This window comes from Apostichopus japonicus, chromosome 7, assembly GCF_037975245.1.
Source record: "Apostichopus japonicus isolate 1M-3 chromosome 7, ASM3797524v1, whole genome shotgun sequence".
In the NCBI taxonomy this organism is placed as follows: domain Eukaryota; kingdom Metazoa; phylum Echinodermata; class Holothuroidea; order Aspidochirotida; family Stichopodidae; genus Apostichopus; species Apostichopus japonicus.
Genome location: NC_092567.1, coordinates 24,605,678 through 24,626,749, shown reverse-complemented (window position 1 = coordinate 24,626,749; position 21,072 = coordinate 24,605,678). Strand labels below are relative to the sequence as shown.

General features: G+C 38.4%; 1 protein-coding gene across 1 annotated transcript; it reads right to left on the bottom strand.

Annotated features, from left to right (window-relative positions):
• Positions 1 to 46: 46 nt before the first annotated feature.
• Positions 47 to 18,451, bottom strand: LOC139969837 (uncharacterized). Its single transcript, XM_071975147.1, has 16 exons — positions 18,190 to 18,451; positions 12,897 to 13,120; positions 12,563 to 12,667; positions 11,475 to 11,662; positions 11,029 to 11,141; positions 10,201 to 10,472; positions 9,495 to 9,653; positions 9,194 to 9,234; positions 8,064 to 8,167; positions 7,354 to 7,618; positions 6,300 to 6,520; positions 5,718 to 5,977; positions 4,678 to 4,836; positions 4,259 to 4,367; positions 2,865 to 3,057; positions 47 to 2,209 (listed from the first exon to the last, which is right to left on the bottom strand). Exons 1-16 carry the CDS (start codon positions 18,310 to 18,312, stop codon positions 2,013 to 2,015), a joined length of 2,733 nt encoding a protein of 910 aa, XP_071831248.1. The 5' UTR covers positions 18,313 to 18,451; the 3' UTR covers positions 47 to 2,012.
• Positions 18,452 to 21,072: the final 2,621 nt, after the last annotated feature.

Genomic DNA, 21,072 nt, shown 5'->3' with positions numbered 1-21,072 from the left:
ATTAATTTTCACGAGGGCCATAAACACTTCAGTTGGAGACAAGGGCCAGAGAGAACGCACTTTTTATTTTTTCATATATAACTATAATGATTAATGTGAATGGATAGGCAGACAGGGTGCCCCTACATAATGGTCCACATGTCCGATTACTGTAAAGCTTACGGGCCGAGTTTCCTTTTGGGGACCGACTCGACAATTTCCCCCCGTGCCGAATATTGGACACGGGACGCCAATTGAGAAACTCTGGCATCTGGTAACCTGCTTGTGTACACAAGGTACTATTGATATTACTGGATGGACTTTTCATACGCATTGGTGTTTGGCCATCAACCATATTCTTGGGTATTGTACACTATGGAGGGATACACATTGTACTAGCGTATAGGTATAGAAATATTGTCTTGCGCCATTTTTCTATGAATAGCAACAGCAGATTCTACTTTGAAAAACCAGGGAGTTGTTCCATAACAACTCCCTGGAAAAACCAAATATTTGTTCAGTTTGTACAAACTGAGTCTTTAAGAGTTTTCATTGTAATGGGGTATACGGTAGCTTTTCCTAATTTGACCGATAGCTTCCCCCCTGCATTTATGTAAGGTACCGTCAACACTGGTCATTGATAATGATGAAATTTGATCAGTATTTTCCTACAATTCCTATTAGCAGTTTGAACCTCTTTTGAAAACTCTTTATCTTCGTGAATAGTTTTCTGTATAGTAATTACCATTTTTGAATATCGCATGACCCTATATTTACAGTAGACTAACAAAAGGTATCTCAGTATACCTAGACCGTCATGGATATGGTTTGGTTTTGAAGAAACGCTGAAAGCAGGCGTGTGAAATCTGATATTCTAGTGTGCTAACGTTTTGTCTATATTTCCAAGTTGATTAGAACATTTTAGCACAGTTTGAACTGCTATTCTTGGTCTCAAACTGCATTATCTTTCATACATTACAAACAACTTTAGAGAAAAACTATGACATATAAAAATTAGAATTTTGCCCAAATTCATGCTTTAAACAATCATTTGACACAATATTAAAAAGGCCTTCACAGAAAAATGTCTTCTAAAACGTTGTTATAGTAACACTAGTTGAAACTGCCCTGTCACTGAATTCAAGCGAAGTTCCTTTTTGCTTCGCTATGTAATCTTGTCTGTGTTGCAGGGGCTATAAACAGATTATAGCTCCATGGTGCTACAGAGGCTATATCAATATGTTTTCTTGGGTCTGAAGGATGCCCAAATGAGCTTGAGATAGTGAGGGCAGCATTTCAAAAAAAGATGAACACCGCTATGGAAAGGTTTACGAGTGACGAGATCATAGATGTTTCTCAGAAGAGGGCGCCGGATAGGAAGATAGTAGGGGGGGGGGGCGGGATGAGTAAGTAGACACTGAAATTGTAATACCGAAAGAGTATTGCATAAGAATAACATCTGAAAAAAAGTAACAAGCGGCCCATTTAGCACCTCGTGTGAAATTTAGCATATTTCGTTACCTCAACCTGGCCGCATCTTCGTTACCTCGGACCCAGTGAGCTGAGACACAGGTTCCGAGCCTGAAAACCGGAAATCCCAGCCAACCCACCTCAACTGCTAATTAACTTAATTATTAAGAAGAAGCTCTACTGATATGACGATAAAACGTTTTAATTGTCTTGCCAGATATATTTTTGGAAACATTTTTTTCTCATCAAATTGCATTCGCTATTAAGCGTTTGGTAAACGATGTTCATCCTTTATGGAAGTGTACAAAGTTGACAAGAAACAAGTATTGAAAAAAGGATGAAATTTACAGGAATATAATGAAGAGTGAAATAGAGAGAGAGGGATTCGATAAACCGCAGACTATAGCACGGACTGGCTGCTAGCACGTCTTTTCTTTAGTTTCCAAGTTTGATTCAAAAATTGTAAATGTGCTGCATAATAAACATTGCTTTAGTCCATGACTTCATGTACATCAGCTAATGTGTCCCGCTTGAAGATTCAAAGACTCTGGACAGTATGTTGCTCATATCTTCGACTTGGCTGAAATTAGGGCTACCTTCGAGATTTTCGATTTTTGACTGCAATGTGTACAAACAGATGGACGATTTGCTTGCTTCGACACTTTCACGACAAGATACGCCAATACCATAACCATCACTATGGCAACAGAGACGAGACACGTGAGGACTGTTTCACCAAAGGAGAAACCATCTCGGCGAGCTGGAAGGTAACAAATGTCATTGAACAGTAATCAGGACAAAGTGGATAAATCCTATTAAAAATCGATAATTCTATGAGAAAAGTCGCACTGTATGAGATCAGTGTGATATGATTATTCATTATGATATGTTTATTCAGTAGTTCATTCCGTCACTAACATTAGGATAAATTTAAGGGTAAACCTTATGGAAATGCATTTCTATAAACTTACAAAATAATGCACTTGCTTCGCATGTATCCGTCACGAACAACAACAATTATATCTTTTTTTTTACTTCAATAATATCCTTTTTAATAATTTCATTTAGCTTCAAATGCATAGTCGTCGTGATTTTTCTAATTTATTGTCGGAAGAACATTTTAGAGGGTTCTTTGTCTTAAAACGAAACTGTGGATTAATTATATGACGGGTATATTAGGTAAGTTATTGAGATGTGTCTCGCACATCATACCGGTGCGTTTCAATTGTACCCAAAATGATGTTAACAAGCCCAAGCATATATATATGCATAACTGTGGAATTGAAAGATATCCAATGAAACCGAAGGACTGCTCGGTACTTTTGGAATATGTGGCGCTCCACCAAAACCGATACATTAGATCGAGTATATATATATATGTGTACTTTGATCAAGGGTGTACGTTATTGAAATACCTTTGGAACCATCCTCTTCCACGGTGGTAATGATTCTGATAGGACCGTCAGTATTTTCATCTCCACTGCTCGTTCGTAAGGAAGACACGCTCCTCTTTGATAAATTGGGATCCACCTCATGGGGCTCGGGACAGTTCGTGTCACAGCTTCCATTTAGTGGGTTGCAGTCTCTTATATCACAGTGTACAAAAATCTGCGTGAAATATGTACACACAATAATAATAATAAGTAATATTTATATAGCGCAAAATCAGCAAAGCTGCTCAAAGCGCTTTACAAATGAAAAAAAACCCTAAAACAAATAGTAACAAAACCAAAATGTTAAATATATAGAACCAATAAGGCAAAAAATACATCTGAGAAGTAATATTATGCATGAGGTCAGTAAATCAATACATTAACTTGGCTTTACAGGAATCCAACAGGAATCCAACAGGAATCCAAATCCCAACTGATTTTTATTGAATTGGAAATCGTTATATGAAAATATCTTTGCTGCGGGGTGTACGTCAGAAGTCAAAGTAACTTGCTGGCACACATTGTAAGAAGGGATCCTACTCTAGTTCGATACAACTACAAATAGGAAGGGAAAGGATTTCAAGAGAAGTTCGGCATTTAACGTAATGTTTATGTCGAGTAAACGTATTACGGGAAAGTTACTGGCATTACGCTATTACAAGTAGATTTAATAGTTTGTGAAACTTGAAGAAGGAACGATAGGTTTGGTTAAAAGACAATCATATGCAACTTGGAGAATATATAATGTTTTGGCAGCTGGTTGGTTCTGTAGAGTAAAAGAGACTTCTGTCTTAGGTTGCTGTATTGGTGCCAGGAGAAATATTTTGTTGTTAATACACATCTTCGTCTACAGCTTTATCACTCTTTCTAGAAGGCTAAACCTATGATTACATTATCATTAAACGACCCAAAATCCCACCCAATCCCCTGCTTCAGATTGAGTAACACAGTTTTGTGAGGAAGAACTATCTCAAACTATCTAAGACCATTTTCTCTACATTTTGGATTTCTCCTATAGTTATCTGGCGGAGTGTCTGGGTGGCTGTCATTGTGTTAATATGTGACGTGTGACCATAGGCGTACGTAGGAGCCTAATTTGATTTTTCACAGCATATTGCCCGAATTTTCACAAAAATTTTTGGTTGGGGGCTGAAGCCCCCAGCCCCCGCTTCCTACGCCTATGCGTGTGACGCATTTTGAAAGTGTTTTTAGTGTTGACCCTGGAACCCAAGATATCATTAAGTCATGTCAATAACGGTAGTATTTCAGATTAAGATAGGCTAAAGGTCACCGAATGTGACTTAACATTACGAGTAAGATTTTCATATAAAAACCAAATAAAAGTTAATGTCTTGCTCCGTATGCTATTCTCTTACCGAACTCTGTAAATTGTATCCGATGAAGGAAAACGCTTCGATCGAGAAACGGATCCTCTTCGAGGATGGGTGGTTGTAGTGGAAAATGATGGTTTCATCTTCAGGGCATCTGAAAATAAGTCAAAGGTAAATTTGAGAGTAAAATTTCAATAAGAAAACATTAAACGAACATTAAACATATCCCGTTATTAACTTACTAGAATTAACTGAAATTGATGTTTCCTTTTGTATTTCTTACTGGTTTACAAAATACACAAGACGATTGAAATTTTTTACTACAGAGATGAAACAATCGATGGAAAACTATAACCGTAGTACATTTCAGCAAGAGGAACAGTCTGATACCTTACAAACACACGACCTTTTACCTTTAAAGTCACCATATATATATATAATACGTAAACCACGTGTAAACATACCCTTCTCTTATAATGACGTAACGAAGCGATGACCGTGGGTCATCAGTTGGTGTGGCGACACATTCTTGCAGGAATGGCGAAAAATCCTCACTCGTATATGTTCGGGCTTCGAAGTGTAGCCGTGAATTTGATTGTACTGATACTGGGAAATCCCAGACTCTGGTGAAAGAAAGAGCAAGGCTTTAGTAAAGGGATATTCTTGTGTATGTAATGGGACATTTATATGGAAAGTAAAATATATTACACTCAATATTACGATCATAACTCAAGATGTGATTTATTGAATGTAATCTATTTCGAGATGGCTAAACCCTCGATTCTTCCAGGGACTTGAGCACACGGCAGTATAGGTTGAAGGTGATGCCATAACGGATAATGCCCTTCAAAAACACTTTACTTATCCTAACAACTACCTGCTTTACTATTTTAATCTTCTTGTGATTTATTCTTGAAACCTGATACATTTGAATGTTTGCTCAGGTATCACGGTCTCTGTATTTAGAATTTCACCAAAATGCAACTTGTTTTTGTAGAAGTATTATTCGCCTCTGTGAATTAGTCAGTTAAATATTGTAAAGAAAGAAGTAGGAAACAAAAATATTTTCGGCTGAATTGCAATGACGTCATTCACTTTATTTTTGCCCGATAAATTCACAAAAATACCATCAAATCAGGCGCGTAGCCAGGAATTTGCCAAGGAAGGGGCGAACCTGTAGGCAAACTATCAGAGCCGTAGATTCTGCATTGAAAACTATCTAAGCGTATAGCGCCACCATAGTTGGCGCTACGCATACAAGAAAATCGCTGGAAATGGCACTTCACAGGCCTTGTAAGTTGCATCTAAGCTTGAAATTACTAGCGATATCATACAAACATACAAAAAAAAAATATGCTCAAGGGGGAGGAGTGGGCTGTCGCCCCCTTCGCCCCCTCCCTTTGGCTACGCGCCTGCATCAAATTATACAAAATCGATACCAAATCGCTGTGAGGATGTGGGTTTGATTTTAAGAGGCAATGCTAAGCATTTAGATAGCCTATACCTGTACGGTCTACGATAGTCCTCGTCTGGGAAGAGCTTCAAGGAGTAGCCAAAGTCTCCGACCTCGTTTTTCTTAGTGACGACGGTTGAAGAGTTGGTTTCGAATTCAACGTAACCAACTCTTCGAGTTGGGATGCTACAATTAACTTGCACTTCGGAGTTTTTCGAACGAGTAAGAACACCGTCAAAGATGAATGTGCCGATGGGAGGCAGAAATATAGTGTTGATCATTGAAACTCTGGTTTCATCTTCATTGACAATCTGTGTAAAGCAGATTGAAAGGAATAACATGTTTACAAACTTTCTCAGTGTAATATATTGTATTCATATTGAGGAATAACCTGGAGGTCTCATAACTTCAAGGGCAAAACAAAAATTGATTTATAAAAAATCTATAGCAACTTATAGCATATATACTTAAAATGTGGGGCTATATTAAAACTGCATGTCATTGAATAAACCATGCATTTTATATTGAGGTGATTTCCGTGGCGGGGTGAGCAATGTTTGGAAACGCAGGAAGGTTATCGCAGGTAGTAATAATAATAATAGAAAATGATAGAATGGTGAGTATGAAACTTACAGCTCGCGTTCCGCATTTTCCGTACATAGTACCGAGTGCGAGATGTGTCTCGTTGTGAATGATACCGTAACAATCTGGGTCCTCGTAAGACAGAATCGATGGATCGATATCTGGAAAGGCTTCCCTTTCGATGTACGTCACCATAAATGTCGGTAAACATTCCACCGATGCAACCTCGGGGTACTGATCAATAAGCTGCAACAAGGCTCTCTGAGGAGCAGCTGCAGAGAAATGATAACAATGACGTCATAGGTGGTAGTTCGAAACCTGGTAGCTGCTTTGTGCGGAAGGGGTGTCGGAAGGAGTTTGAGAATGGCGGTACAAGACAATGGCGGATCCATTCCAGGATGGTTACTTTGGGAGGGGGTAGTTGGGGGTTGGGGGTGGGGAGTCAAAATTATCAGTAACTTATCTGTGTCCTTGAGGGTTCAATTGGGAGGATGGTATACTTAACTTTGTTAAAACGCAAAATTGTGCCATATTTGGCGATTCTTGAAGTAAAAGTATGCTCAAAATTTTCCCCAGTTTTTAGGCAGCGTTAACAAATATGATCGACCAATTTATTGGTAGGGTATTCTTTTGCTTTCTCTCTCTCTCCACCTCTCACTTTTACAAGATTGAGAGAGAATAGCGTGGACATATGTACACTTTCTTCGATTGCACCTTCACTATTTCATAATTATTATTATTATTATTATTTGGTCACTGTATCGATGGGATGAGAGGGGCCAATAGGTGTTGAGGGGGGGGGGGGGGTCCCGCCCCATGCCAGAAACTGAAGGAGTTATAAGCTCTCCAAAGCCCAGGTTTTCAAAGTTGCGCCGTCTTTTGAGGGCTAAGACTATAGAGAGTGTACCCTGGACATTGCTCAGTCTACGTTCGTACGATTATGATTTTCCTCTGGCGTTTAACTCAAATCTAAACCAGCAGTTCCGCTCAGGCCCTCGTAGGTTATTAATTGAGAACTCTAATGATTTTGTTCCAGTAGTTAACGCCAAGGAAGGTGATGTAAATAGAGCGGATGATTTACTCAAATGCTATTTCTTGCTCTTACTTGTTGTGAAGTTCCATTCAGCTTCCTCCGAGGGGATGTTGCACCCATGTGAGCCGACGACGGCACCAGATTCCAGTCTGATGGTGTAATTGGTAGCCGGGTCCATGTGAAACTCTGGTGTGTGGAAAGAGACATAATAAGGCTCCTCGGTGGTTACGTTGACCTCTAGGTTATTGTCATTGAGAGTGACAGCGTAGGCTACCGTACCGTTCTCCAGAAGGAATACGACGGCAGCGTTAAGAGTGTCGGCATCACCCAGTTGAACCTGCGTAAAATGTAAAAAAAAAAAAAATAGCGTCGAGGATTTAATTAAATAGTTTAACATATAATGCATTATAATTTTTTTATTTTAAAGATTATGCAATGAATGGTAATCATTACGTATTGACTTTGAGAGTGTTGTTAATACAAGATCTCTTCTTTCTTCATCGAACAAGTATGACTAATATGAAATTTAAAAAAAAAAAAAAAAAAGGAAGAAGAATATATGTGTTTATAATTATGTCGTCGTTTTATTCATTCTCCATCCCCTATAAAGAAAAACGAATCAGCTTTGACTGTCAGAAATATGTCAAATCTTCCTTTCATGCAGTTTATGCAGTGCTGTTCGCCATTTTTACACACACCGGGACAGAAAAAAAATATAATATCATTGATATTTCCTAATGTTTGATGTGAATATCGTAGACTCTTATGATGTTTTTGTTTACCTTTTCCGTGAAGTGAAGTTCCCATATTTGGTTAAAGTAAGGAATGATCTCGGACTCATTTGAGCTGGGATATGAACGTTCTGGGATTGGCTCTGGTGTACTCCCTAAGAAAACGATGCCAAAATTGAGAGAGAGAGAGAGAGACAAGTTGAATGAATTAGTTAATTAATTTTGAACTGTTTCAACTGACATGAACAAAAATACAATTATACCCCTCCCTCTCCCCCCACCCAAAAAAACCCCATTTACTCGCTTTCGTTGGAATAAATTCAACACAATGAATTGCATTATATGCTGCATATAATTACCAGACAATCATTCTTTTGAAAAATATTCATGAGCGTTTTCGATTTCGTAATTTCTATCGATAGAAAACATATTTTAATTATCCCTGTAATATCCGGCCGAAGACTCAACCAAGCCTTTTTCCTACATTAATTATTATCTGAAAATTCAATCAATAATGCTATACATTACATAGTATTGCATGATAGTCTATTAAATTGTATTGCATGGTATTTTATGGAATTGTATTGCATGTTATTGTATTGTATTGCATGTTATTGTATTGTAGTGCATTGTATTGTAGTGCATTGTATTGCATGTTATTGTATTGTAGTGCATTGTAATGTATATTCCATTGTATTGTATTGCATGGTATTTTATTACATTGTATTGCATGGTTTTTTTACTGTATTGTATTGTATTGCATGTTATTTTATTGCACTGTATTGTATTGTATTGCATTGTATTTTATTGTATTGTAGTGCATTGTATTGCATGGTTTTGTGTTGCATTGCATTGTACTGTATTGCATGTTATTTTATTGCATTGTATTGTATTGTATTGCATTGTATTTTATTGTATTGTAGTGCATTGTATTGCATGGTTTTGTGTTGCATTGCATTGTACTGTATTGCATGGTATTGAATTGCATTGTATTTTATTGTATTGTACTGCATGGTATTTTATTGTATTGTAGTGCATTGTATTGCATGGTATTGTGTCGCATTGCATTGTATTTTATTGCATGGTATTTTATTGCACTGTATTGTATCATTTTTTGTTGGAGACATAACATTGCAATTAGGCATGGCATTGTAATAATTACCGTTTACGATGTGACTTACCTCCAACAAATAGTTTCAGACATATCTCCTGACCAGCAATGCTGTATAAATAATCAAGAAAACAGTGCTCCTTATCAACTCTTCTCATAAATGTCATTACTCGGTTTCTTATTAAGTTACACATTTTTGCAAAATTATTTTCTAGACTGGAGCGTTTCATCGGAGGGGATCGGCTGCTTTAAATTATGATGCCAGGAAAGTTTTTAAGGTTTGAGGTGAAGAGACCATCATTTGACTTTTCTAACAGGACTGATAATAATGACCTCGATAAAACAAAAGACGTAATATTGAATAAACTTACTTTTCAGCATCGACAGCTTGATAGCAGAGTTGTTCGACATTTCCTAGTTTGTCTGCCGTGGGTATCCAGGAGACTTCCACGTGGTATCTACCGTTACCGTCATTATGCAAGTCTGAAACCACCATGCCAGGCTGGGTAATCATATCGACTGTGACAATTCTGGATGGATAAGAAAAGTTCAAGCAATCTATTAACAGATGAGGTATCATAACATCATTAGGAGATGGAGATGCGTTAATTTAAATAATTGTTAGAATCATAAAATCGTCAAAACGGACCTATATGTATACCTCGAAAATGCTTGCACGTATTCTCGTGGCACTTGAGCGAAAATTTGCCTAGGTTTGTGTAAAGAACAAATACTCGAACGGACATATTATTGATGGTAATTCAATGCGATGATTGAGCTATATTACCCGACACATTCGAACTATGTGGAGGTGTCGACGGTTACATATTTTTAAGTGTAATTGGCACAGCATGTATGTACAATTCACCAGGTACCTGTTTAGAAACACCTCTCAACATATGTATGTTATATATATATATATATATATATATATATATATATATATATATATATATATATATATATATATATTCATATACATATGTAAAGTATGTTTATTTTACTCACGTGGGTTGAAGCTAGAAATATGCCGTTTTAAGCACATTATAGTATCATGCATGAAATGAGTATACTTACGGCACGGAAGGATCTGTCGTCTGCGCGTGAAGTTCAATTGTAAAAGGAGGGTCAAGAACAAATGGTACTGCATAGCATGCCTTCTCGGGTGCTTCCGTGACGACGCGATTGCATTCAACATTCCTTCGCTGAATGTTTACCAAGAACTGGTACGAGATTTTACTGAAAGCCGCGCGACGTCTTCTACCCTTGGGGTAATCCTCGATAATTACAGCTACTGCGTATAGACCAGGCTTGGCATTGACAGCATTCACTAAGATTTTACATGTGGACTAAAATTAGAGAGAAAAAAATCATTTAAAACCTAAATAATATATGTACTAACATATTTTCTTATATATAAGATTACATATAGCTATAAGGGAATTATTGGGGGGAGATTACATTTTCTTCCATATTTTCATACTTGGTTTAATGTTCGGTACAGTAGGAACAAACTTGAGTAAAGGCTCTAAAAGAATAGAAAAAATAGGAGCGACGCGATTGCAGCCTTCAGTGATCAAAGCAAAAGAATGAAAGAAACGGATTGGCTTCAGTACATATTAAACCATCTCCGAAGGGCTGGGTCGGGAAGGGCTGGGGCGGGAAGGAGGGAGGGTTGGAGAGGGTTGTCAAAAAAGTCCTTCCATAGGCCACCTCCAATGCTTTTATCCAGAGCATTTGTCGAGAATCGGGTAGGGAAAGGGAGGGGGGCATTTGCCTAGCACTGTCATACACAAATAGAGCTCAAAGTGGGAAGTCGATTATTTAAAGTAACCCCTTTTTTTTAAAGGAACCCCTTTCCCCCACCTCCGCCCCTTTACATAGCTTCGCCTATGTATGTCTTACAGATTTCATGGTAAATACAGTGGCGTTCGGATTTCCGCAATTAGGGTCATCACATTCTCCTTTTCTTCCGCTGGTCCAACGGCAAGAGACTCGATCGCCATCTTGATCAATCGCTGACAACAACAAAAAAAAAAAATAATTTACAGAAAATAAAATATCAAAATGAATGTATGGACATATACAGTTTGAGAGAAATGAAAATTTGAAACGTGAGTTATCATATCGGAAGATCTGTTAGGATGCATAGCATTATTGCTGATTGCTAAACCTATAATCATTGCAGATCCAAAACCGTTCAGCAATGCATATTTATATACAATGCAAATCTGATGACCCTTTCGGCTTTACATATCACAACTAAGACATAATATGCCTATACTAACATTAATGAATGGGTAAGACGGTCATGCCTTCTTGTGTGCAACATTGCTCGGTGCACTTCTTACCATTAATAGGTATGGCAGTAATGCAATCTTGCGCAACTGTTTTCATCGGCAAACCCTCCACATATGGAGACGTGTTTGATCTTCCATCGAGATCGCTTCTCGGTGCCAAGTCCACTTTTGTTCGTAACCGCCATGATCTTGGACTTTCGTAATTGACTAACTCACTAAGCCAACAGCAAGCATCGTATCTGGGATTTTATGTAAATTAAACACGTGTCGTCATACATAAATACTGTCAAAGATGTTTTTTTTTTCAATTTTTTTTCAATTTTTTTTTTTAGAGCATTCATACAGTGGGATAGAACAAATTTAGTTTTCTGTGTCCAGAAAATGTCTTTTGTATTTGCTTCCATATATTTCGCATTTTGGTAAATACATGGACTATATTTATGACTCGATATGAAATTTATTCATTATGATGTGACTACTGAAGTACGAGACGTGAGTCAAGAACTGTCTAACTCGTTATAGGTCTAAATATATAGTCGTTAGTCCAAGAGGCTAAATACCATATTTATTTTAATTTTTTTCTTTTGGATCATAAAAATCGTATGTCAAGAGCGACAAAGAGGTTAAAACTTAAATACCGGTATGCAATTTAACTGAGACGACCAAAGTCAAATGGGGCTATACACATTTTTGGAACGACAACGTCCTATAGGAATAGGATCAGGCAAATATGTCACACCGTAGGACAATAGCATTCTTCGAAAAATGTAGGCGAAGCCTGCTATGAACTTGCTACCTCCTTAAACCCTCCCCCCCCTTCAAATCACAAGGCACAGCAGGCATGCCCCTGCATTAACCAACAAATATTTCACAAACACAGTTGTCAAACCTTTAACAGATTCTAATCTGGATTTAGATTGGACAAGCTATTCCGTAATCTACCACTGGGTAGCTTATGTAACTTTTATAAATTTTATAACTTTATAACTTGTGTATAACATTTGTAACATGTGTCGAGGAGCCCACACGTACCATCAGAATTTACAATATGAACTTTTATCGATAAATCGCTTCTAGTTAGTCCACCGAATATTTAACGGAATCATAAAGTTCATTGTAGTTAAAAAAAAAATACTCACCCAACACTCCAAACTTGGCCATCGTTTTCTTGTTCCGGAAGTGTAATGATTGTTCTGTTGTAACCGCTCGCCCAGTGAAGATCAACGTCACTTCCGCTATCTTTACTAAAAAAAAAATAGAAGAAGAAAAATGAGGAGCACATTATATATATAACCGTGATGATTACTCAAATAAACTTTTGTAACAATATATACATATTAAGATACGTGGACAGTTCGTACATTCCAAACATATCTAGTCCAGCATGCCTATTGGTATTCTAACATAAAGGAATTTTATGAAAAATTGGGAAACTTGCTTATGTTATTTTATTTTCTATGACTAGCTACTTACATATTGGTACAAGTATAATACGGTGGCATTCCATCAAACAGTTCCGTCTCGTCCTCAATTCTCTCTCCATTTTCAAAAGTGGTTACGATGGCCGTAAATTCCCCACCGGTCGGGATGGGGTTCTTCGTTCTGATAGCCTCATGGGTGCAGTCTTCACCAACCTCTGAGGTCTCCGGGTCACTGAAGAAGCCGTGACGATAGGCCAGACGGAAAAATAATTCCACCTATACAAGGAGGAAGTTGGTATAAAGCAAGATCCAGCAGATAACATACAAAACTTCAGAAAGAAATCAAATACAAAACTCCCTGCCCGGTCATCCCCAACCTCGTTTAAGAAGAACTATAGGGATAACGAGAACTATTCAACCCCAACCGAAAAGTAAGAATTATAAAATGAAATGAAATGAAATACCAATCGTCCAAATTTTCTATTCGTAAAAACCATGGTGAGGTTATATCAATATGTATGAAGGTAAAATGAGTTAAGGCTTTATATAATCCCTTTACAACGAACTCGCTAGTTAAGTTATAGCATTCTACGAAAACACACTATATACTTATTAATAATAATAATATGCTAAACATATAGCAGCATTTATACGGAAATTGGTCTAAATATGAAAATATACATTAAAAAATAAATAAATAAAAACAGAGTAACATTCTGACATTTGACAATTTGGACAAATACTTTGACAGTATTTAAAGGGAGCGAAGAGTCGCGCACAAAGAAACGCCTGATGCCGGTAAACTGACCTAGTCTCGAATGAGGTGTAACAGAAGTGTTAGACACCACCATCGATCCCAGAAAATACACACACAGCTTGCTACCATCGGTAATTAGACACTAGTGTACAGTCGCTACATACAGCTGCGGTCAATACCCATAGCACAGTGTACATAGCAGCGATGGACATCTCAGGTCCAGCTAAAGATAACAAGGTATCACGTTTCATTACTGTCTGCATTTTCTAGCGACAAGCAAAAAGAATCACTTGCAAGCAACGGAAAGTTAACTTTTTCAGAGGGCGGCACGCGATTTGGGGTGAGTCTTCAATGCCTTTAAAGAAATGTTCCACTTGCAAAATATGAAATACGTTTTCCACTAAGTGGAAACCCCATTCTCGTTAAGCTTGTGCCAAGATAAGTTATATCCAAGGGCGTAGGAACCGAGGGGCTGGGGGGCGCCAGCCCCCCCCCAGTGAAAAATATGGGGGGCGGAAGTATCGTTCCGCCCCCCCCCGCTCCGCAAGTCAGAAAACCCCTTTTTCATTTCCAAATGAGAAAAAAAATCTCATTTGAAGCACCAAATTGCATCTAAGGCAAGGTGAAAATGCAAAATTCTTTACAAAATGGAGTGGGTGTTAAAGTGTGTGCTATATTGCACCAAATTGCATCTGAGGCCACCTGGAAATGCAAAAAATTCCAAAGGGGAGGGGACACCCCCTCCCCTTAGACCCCTCCCCCAGGCCGGCCATCAGTCTTCAGCCCCCCCCCCACTCAAAAGTACCTTCCTACGCCACTGGTTATATCTAACAGACAAACCGTGCAAACTTATCCAGGAAATGTAGCACAGTGGGTGGTCTGTGATGTCCATCATGTCAAATATTCTTCCATAGCGATACATTCGTTTCAAAATACAGCTGTTTGTTTATCCATGAATTATGAAAAAATTGGAATGCTTGTTAAATAATAATGTACTCTGGTTTCAAAGTTTTATCAGTTTTTCTTTGAAAATTAACATTTCTAGGGGGAAATGATGCGTACTTGACGACAAAGCAAAATAAAGTAATAACATGTCATTAGCTCTGCTGTTGCCAGCCTCATTCATAAAAGTGCTTCTAAGGCGTTAACAGATAATTTTGCGTTTGCGATAAACACTGCTATCAAGTTATGGTCTTGAGATGGTGACCTAGAAAAATCAAAGAAAATTCTGTGATATACTCAATTCCCTGCGAGGAGAATATCCCTTCAACTTTCAAATATCTGCAGCTATTTTTCAAACGAGTACCTTAATTTGCTGAAAGAAAGGAGATTTCTTGGCGCTACCGAACCAGAGGGCAGAGGCTTCAACTTAAATGACCAGTCACGTTCGCAACACGTTTCCAAGAACTTATTTAAAACTTCCATCCAACATGTGCAGAGAAATATTACCCTCTTAATTACGTGAATTCGGCACACCTGCGAAACTAATGACCTCAGGAAAATACCAACAATCTTGGAACTTGCAAGAGGTCACACCCCATGAGTCAAGTTTATGGTCACCCTCGCATTGACGTCACAAATTCAACTAAATACTTGGCTCTTACCAACAGAATCTAAATACCGTGAAAAGTTAACCATCAGGTGATACCATTGCTTTACATGATATCCTCTCTTGAGGGTGCTGTTTTCTGTGAAATGATTTTTAGTTGAAACAGAGCGATTACTTTGAAAATTCCTTTCCCTGTGTACTACACGGGGACTAACACGCCATACGAGAGAAAGATTTGTATCGTCATGTGACCTTAACCCACGGTGATCAGGTTATGGAAAGTTTCTCGATAAAACAGCTTATTTCTGTTCAAATGTCAGATTTTACTTTTCACAGACGTTACAGCTGGGGATAAACATCTCTTGTCCCAAAGTTGATATATAATTTCAATAATTGAGGGCAAATAAAAGTCTGAAGGGCTTTCACGACATTTTTCTGTTTTTCCTCTTTTTGAATTTAATGTACCCCACTGTGATATACGTGCTATTTTGTCATTATATTTTTTAACAACCCTTTTTCTTATGTATTTTTATTTAACTTTATCTGTTTATCTATACCTTCAACAAGATTTGATTTAATTTGACGTGTTACAATTTCGACGTTCTAGGTATCACTATTCGGAGTCGACTCGGTCAAAAGTTCACAACCTTTGTAAGTAAATCTTGTCGGTTTTTATCTAGTCAACAAGTATTTTTGGTTGACTCGACATTTTGCATTCTTTCGTTTTTTTTCGCTTTCTGTCTTGGCCGACTTTTACGACTCTAGTGGAATTATTTACGGGCGGGGGGGGGGGTGGATGGAGGACAGGAGCTGCCGGAAGAGGGTTCAGTCTGGGTATAGCGGGAAGGGTTGCACACTCGGGGGGGGGGGGGGGAGGGGGCACTGGGACATATAACTTTGATCTGAGAAGACAAACCACAAAGTTCCCTCAAGACATTCGACAAAATGAATCCTTCCGTGGATCCCCTCCACCGTACCGGTTTTTTTTTAGCGACAGTTGTGTGCTGGGACAGGGTTAGGCGGGAGGGGAGAAGGGGGGGGGGGTGGGGTGATGGTGCATGGGATGCGTCGCGAGATGGGGCTAGACGTAATGGATATGAAACGAATCTACGGTGAAATTGCTGTTTTGGAGAAATAGGTAAAGAAACCGGTAATTATGTACATTCGGAATTAAGCGATCAGATTTTCTACAATGCTTTAACCAACGTTGGCAATTTACTATACATGTATAGGAAAGGAAATATCTGTTTGTGTGTGGGGGGCGTGTTGGGTGACGGGGAGGGGTGGGGTAAGTATTAGGATTGTGGGTCAGGTAGTTAGCTCACGGATATAGCAGCCTTATATCTTTATTTCCTATGTAAATATAAAGACTATTCACTGGGCGGCGGTATAGCTGTAGATAGGATATTGAACAAAATGACAAATTTAACAAAATATCTCAACAGTGAACTTAAGAACACCTATAGCAAATTATGAACTGAACAGTTCAGCAACTAGCTTTGGCATGGCACCTTAGTTTCTGATGGTTTGCTTAATTTATACCTATGGGGTCGGCTATGGGCCATATAAAAATTCTGTTTGTTGATACGACTATCTGCAACTCAGAGATTAAAGTTCACGTTACGAAATATATGAGAAACCGTTGAGTTATAGACTACTCCTCGCTTATCGGCGTCCTGTTTTTTTGGCTAAAGATCGTATTATGGTCATTACAATTACACATCATGAATACACAATAAGCTCTCTATTTTGCTATCTTCTGGAAATATTTCGAATGTATAGTCGGGGTTTGACCAATTTGAATTAAAAGAATAGTCCAGGTCAAAATTTCGGTTTGATATGTCAAAAAATTGAATGCAAATTTCACCAGAATGCTTAGATTTTGTTCCTCTTTAACATTTCAAAACGAAATTTTTGACCTGGATTATTCTTATAAGTTTCATAAAGACGTTGTCCTGTCGGTCATTCCAACTGCTACAAGCTTTTGTTTTTTCATGTTTTGTTGTTATTAATATTGTATTGAATATCTTACAATCTGAATTATATGAGGTGAACCATTATTAATTTAATCAAAAGTGTGCTAAGAAATGAACACATAGACTACACAAGTCTAGTTAAACCGAAGTCAATGTTGGCACCAGTTTGCATCTAATCCCCCCCACCTCACCCCTCCCCTTGTACCCATACAAATAATTTCTGATAGGAGGAGACAATATTTTATGCTCCTGGCCCTTAAAAACTTTGGAATCTGAACGTGGGCCTGTACAAAACATGAATATTTTGGGTAAAAAGTAACTACCAGGTTGGCCCACCTGAAAAGATAATGTGTTGCTGTATATACCACCAAAATGGTATAACTAAGGTTGCAATGGAAACAAAACAATACATAATATGTGTGGGACATTAAATAATTTCTCTGTGAAGAAAGGATACCAACTCGCTAATATCCAGCAACGAAATGATTGTTTTTTTGTTTTTGTATTTTGTTGACGTGATATTTCATACAAAATGTATGGCACTTATAAATAAACATATAGGAGAAACATTTCTGACGTTCTTTGACAATGTACCGTCTCCTTCTTAAAATGTGTTGGTTACTTTCCAGCATTATCGTGTTCCATCTGAATTTAATTTGTTCGATGACAAAGACTACTAAAGTTTTGCACTTTTATCTCTCTTTCTCTCTCTCCTCTAGTCTTATCCGCACTTATCCTTGGTTTCCTAAACAGTAAAATGGTCCTTATAAACGCTCTTCGTATTTCGTATATAGGTACCGAAAAGGTCCAACCAGTTTTAACCCTTTTCGGTGAAAGTATGTTTACAGGGGTATTACTACAGGGGCCTCGATAATCCCAGGAATGTAGTTCTTTGACCCAGCACCTTCCATTTCACAAGTCCAGGGTATGAAATTCTAAGCTAAAACATTATTAGTATTAATTACAATATATCAGATTAATATTCTTTTGAATGCGGGCATTCGTATGAAATCCTGAAATTTTTAGGCAAGAAGAGGAGGAAAAAGAAATGTTTGCGGCTTACCTCTCTTTCTCGACCTGTCGGCGTCCATGAGATATAACCACCTCGAAAATGTCGTCCTCTTACATCACTGGGAACAGCGATTAACAACACAGAGGCGATGAAAACTAGGTAAGAATATTTCATTTTCTCTGCTTGGTCACTGAAACTTTCAACCTATAGTGCTTTATCTGAAAGGTATGATTTCGTCTGCAGTGTAATAATAATGATAATAAATTGAAAAACATTCAAGCAAAGCTTTAAATACTAAAGAACTGTCCTAGAGGAACGTCCTTGTAAATAATTATAGGTGGGACGAATCCTATAAGTTTCCAAAAAATCCAACTTAAAGTTGTGTGTGACTTCCAATCAATTGTCCAATAGGATCGCTCAGACTTCTGTGACGTCAAAGCGTCACACCGTGATTCTCGTAATCTGTAAATTGGACATGCGAAACAGTTAGCCTTCCGGGAACTTAGTAAAGGTGAAAGGTTTCGCTATGTTGTTGTCCATGGCAACCGTTTGGTTTACTATAGAAGTTTGTTTCCATCGGTTGCCAGCGTATTGTATAACGAAACCGATCAGATCGTTGCATTAGATGGTGTTGGAAACTAGCAGGAAGGGTAAAATAATGAGTGGGTATAGAAGCGCGGGGAGCGAATTTGTTTTTCCCAAACAGGTTTGCAATTACGGAGTTTTCAGCCAATCAGATTGCTCGTGACGTCAGCATCAATAATGATTTTCGCTTGGAAGTTGGAAGATATACACTGAATCAGAAGAATAATTAGGTCTACGGGTCTGAAAGTTCTGCTGTATATACCCAAACTACAGCACGCTATCATTGAAAATGTTCTTGAGATTATGTAATCGACCTGCTGAAAAATCTGAAAAATCATGGCTTAATTTACACAACTTCCTTTGTTGAATTATATGTATCTCCATTGCACTAAATCATATGGAGGAAACTATTGAAAAACACCGTACATATAAAGGACGCGTATATCTTCATTGCAACGAATGGATTTTGGTTACCTCGAAGTGAATGTTTCTATGGTGATGACATCACTTTTCCGACCAATCATGAGCAACTATTTACACATAATTGCAAACCTGTTTGGGAAAACAAATCGCGCGCGGGAAATGCGGATCCATTTTATTCGGCTTCGTGTTCGGGTTCAGGGTGGGGCGGTGACGGGAAATAGAAAGGTGTGTATGGGTGCAAAAGAGACTTGGAAGGGTGAACCCAACAGGTGTTGTATCGGGCCAGGTGGAGGAAAGAGTGGCTCAGGAAGAGGACGAACATGAACATGAGTGGCGGTTGGGCTCATTTTGGTAAAAAAAGGGGTGGGAAAGGAAGTAGGGAAATAGGGGGTGAAATGGAAAGAGAATGGGAGTTTGAAGAGGAGGTAGACGAAAGGGGGATGAGTTTAGGACGGTCGGGGTTAAGGGAGGGGTGGAAACAAATGATCCACAAAGGTAGGTCCGTCCACAAAGCTGGTACCCTAACAACAGTTGAAGGTTTAGTGAACACAAAATGTGTCGAAACAGTTCTCAGTACTGTGCTCTAAAAACTGTTGGTACATATCTTTACCAAACACTGGATATACCCATGCATCTGACCAACTAACTTAATGTAAATGTTTGCGAAAGATAAAGAAAACTTAAACAATTTTGATTTTCAAAATAGTCATGAAACTGACCAATGGAAATTGACTTAAAATCACTTATAGGGGCAAATAATTATTATAGAAGTGGTTAAATTCATACGTAACCAGTAAAATTATTAGTCAAACTGGTTTACAGTGTGAACAATAGGAGAATTGCTGCGGGAGGGGGAGGGCGGAGGGGGAGGGGGCGGTGAATTGTTTACTAGAGAATCATTACAGAAATGTAACTGCATAATTAACAAATAAGCGCTTGAGTATATATCCTCTCGATAGGCAGAGATTATTTGGAAAACACATTACCCTTATGTTTCCTTCATATATTCACATATAAACCAAAGGGTCTTTGGGAGATTATTCTGCCCTGCGCATAGATTAAGTGCCACACATGGGTTGGGTAGTGGGGGTGGGTAGGGAAGGAGAGAGGGCAAAGATCTGGTTCTAGGACTCACTATTTAGCCCATATCTCCGGTGACCTTCACAGAGTACTCACTACGGGGTTATAACCACTTTGTATTCTCTTTATACAAAGTCCGTATAACCAGTCCGTATAACGTACCTTTCGGCAATTTTTTAGCATGCCAAAGACTTTGCCACCGCTCACGAAGTTGCTTCCGGAGCCCGAAAAACTCCACCGGCGGTCATACGATGGCTTAAGATGCCCTCACGAATGGCCCGATGTTATTACGATCAGAGCCGAATTTGAACATTTCCTTTATCGTGTGTCCATCTGGTGTCAATTTCGGGACAGTGTGACGCAGACAATAACAATGGAAGTATTCTGGGACTTGTAATTCTATATAATTCTGTATAATAAACTTTTTTGCAAAATACATATAGCAAGGAATTTAATGAACTAATTAATTAGTGGCATATTTTCGTGTCACCCCTAAGTGAATTGAACTCTTTTCACAACACTTTTTTCATACCCATTAAACAAGATTCAAAGAAAACTATTTTTACAGAGGATATAGAATTCTAGTGAATCAATTTTAATAATTAAAACGTGGGCGCATGCAGGGCACCGAGTGAACAGGGTGCTGAGGTACACTCAGTCTTCTAAAGTATACAGGATGCACCGTGTACTGGGTGCTGAGGTATACACTCAGAGTGCTGAGGTAGGCAGGATGCACCGTGTACTGGGTGCTGAGGCAGATTCAGTGTGCTGACGCATGCAGGATGCACCGTGCACTCGGTGCTGAGGTACACTCAGAGTGCTGGCTTATGCAGGATGCACCGAGTA

What these genes read in the sequence shown, in the direction of transcription:
- LOC139969837 (XM_071975147.1), bottom strand. Translation starts at nt 18,312, where the DNA reads ATGAAATATTCTTACCTAGTTTTCATCGCCTCTGTGTTGTTAATCGCT. An exon ending in CGACAGGTCGAGAAAGAGAG is followed by an intron (nt 13,121 to 18,189) that starts GTAAGCCGCAAA and finishes CTCCTTGTATAG; the next exon opens with GTGGAATTATTTTTCCGTCT. An exon ending in TACTGCCATACCTATTAATG is followed by an intron (nt 11,142 to 11,474) that starts GTAAGAAGTGCA and finishes TGTTGTTGTCAG; the next exon opens with CGATTGATCAAGATGGCGAT.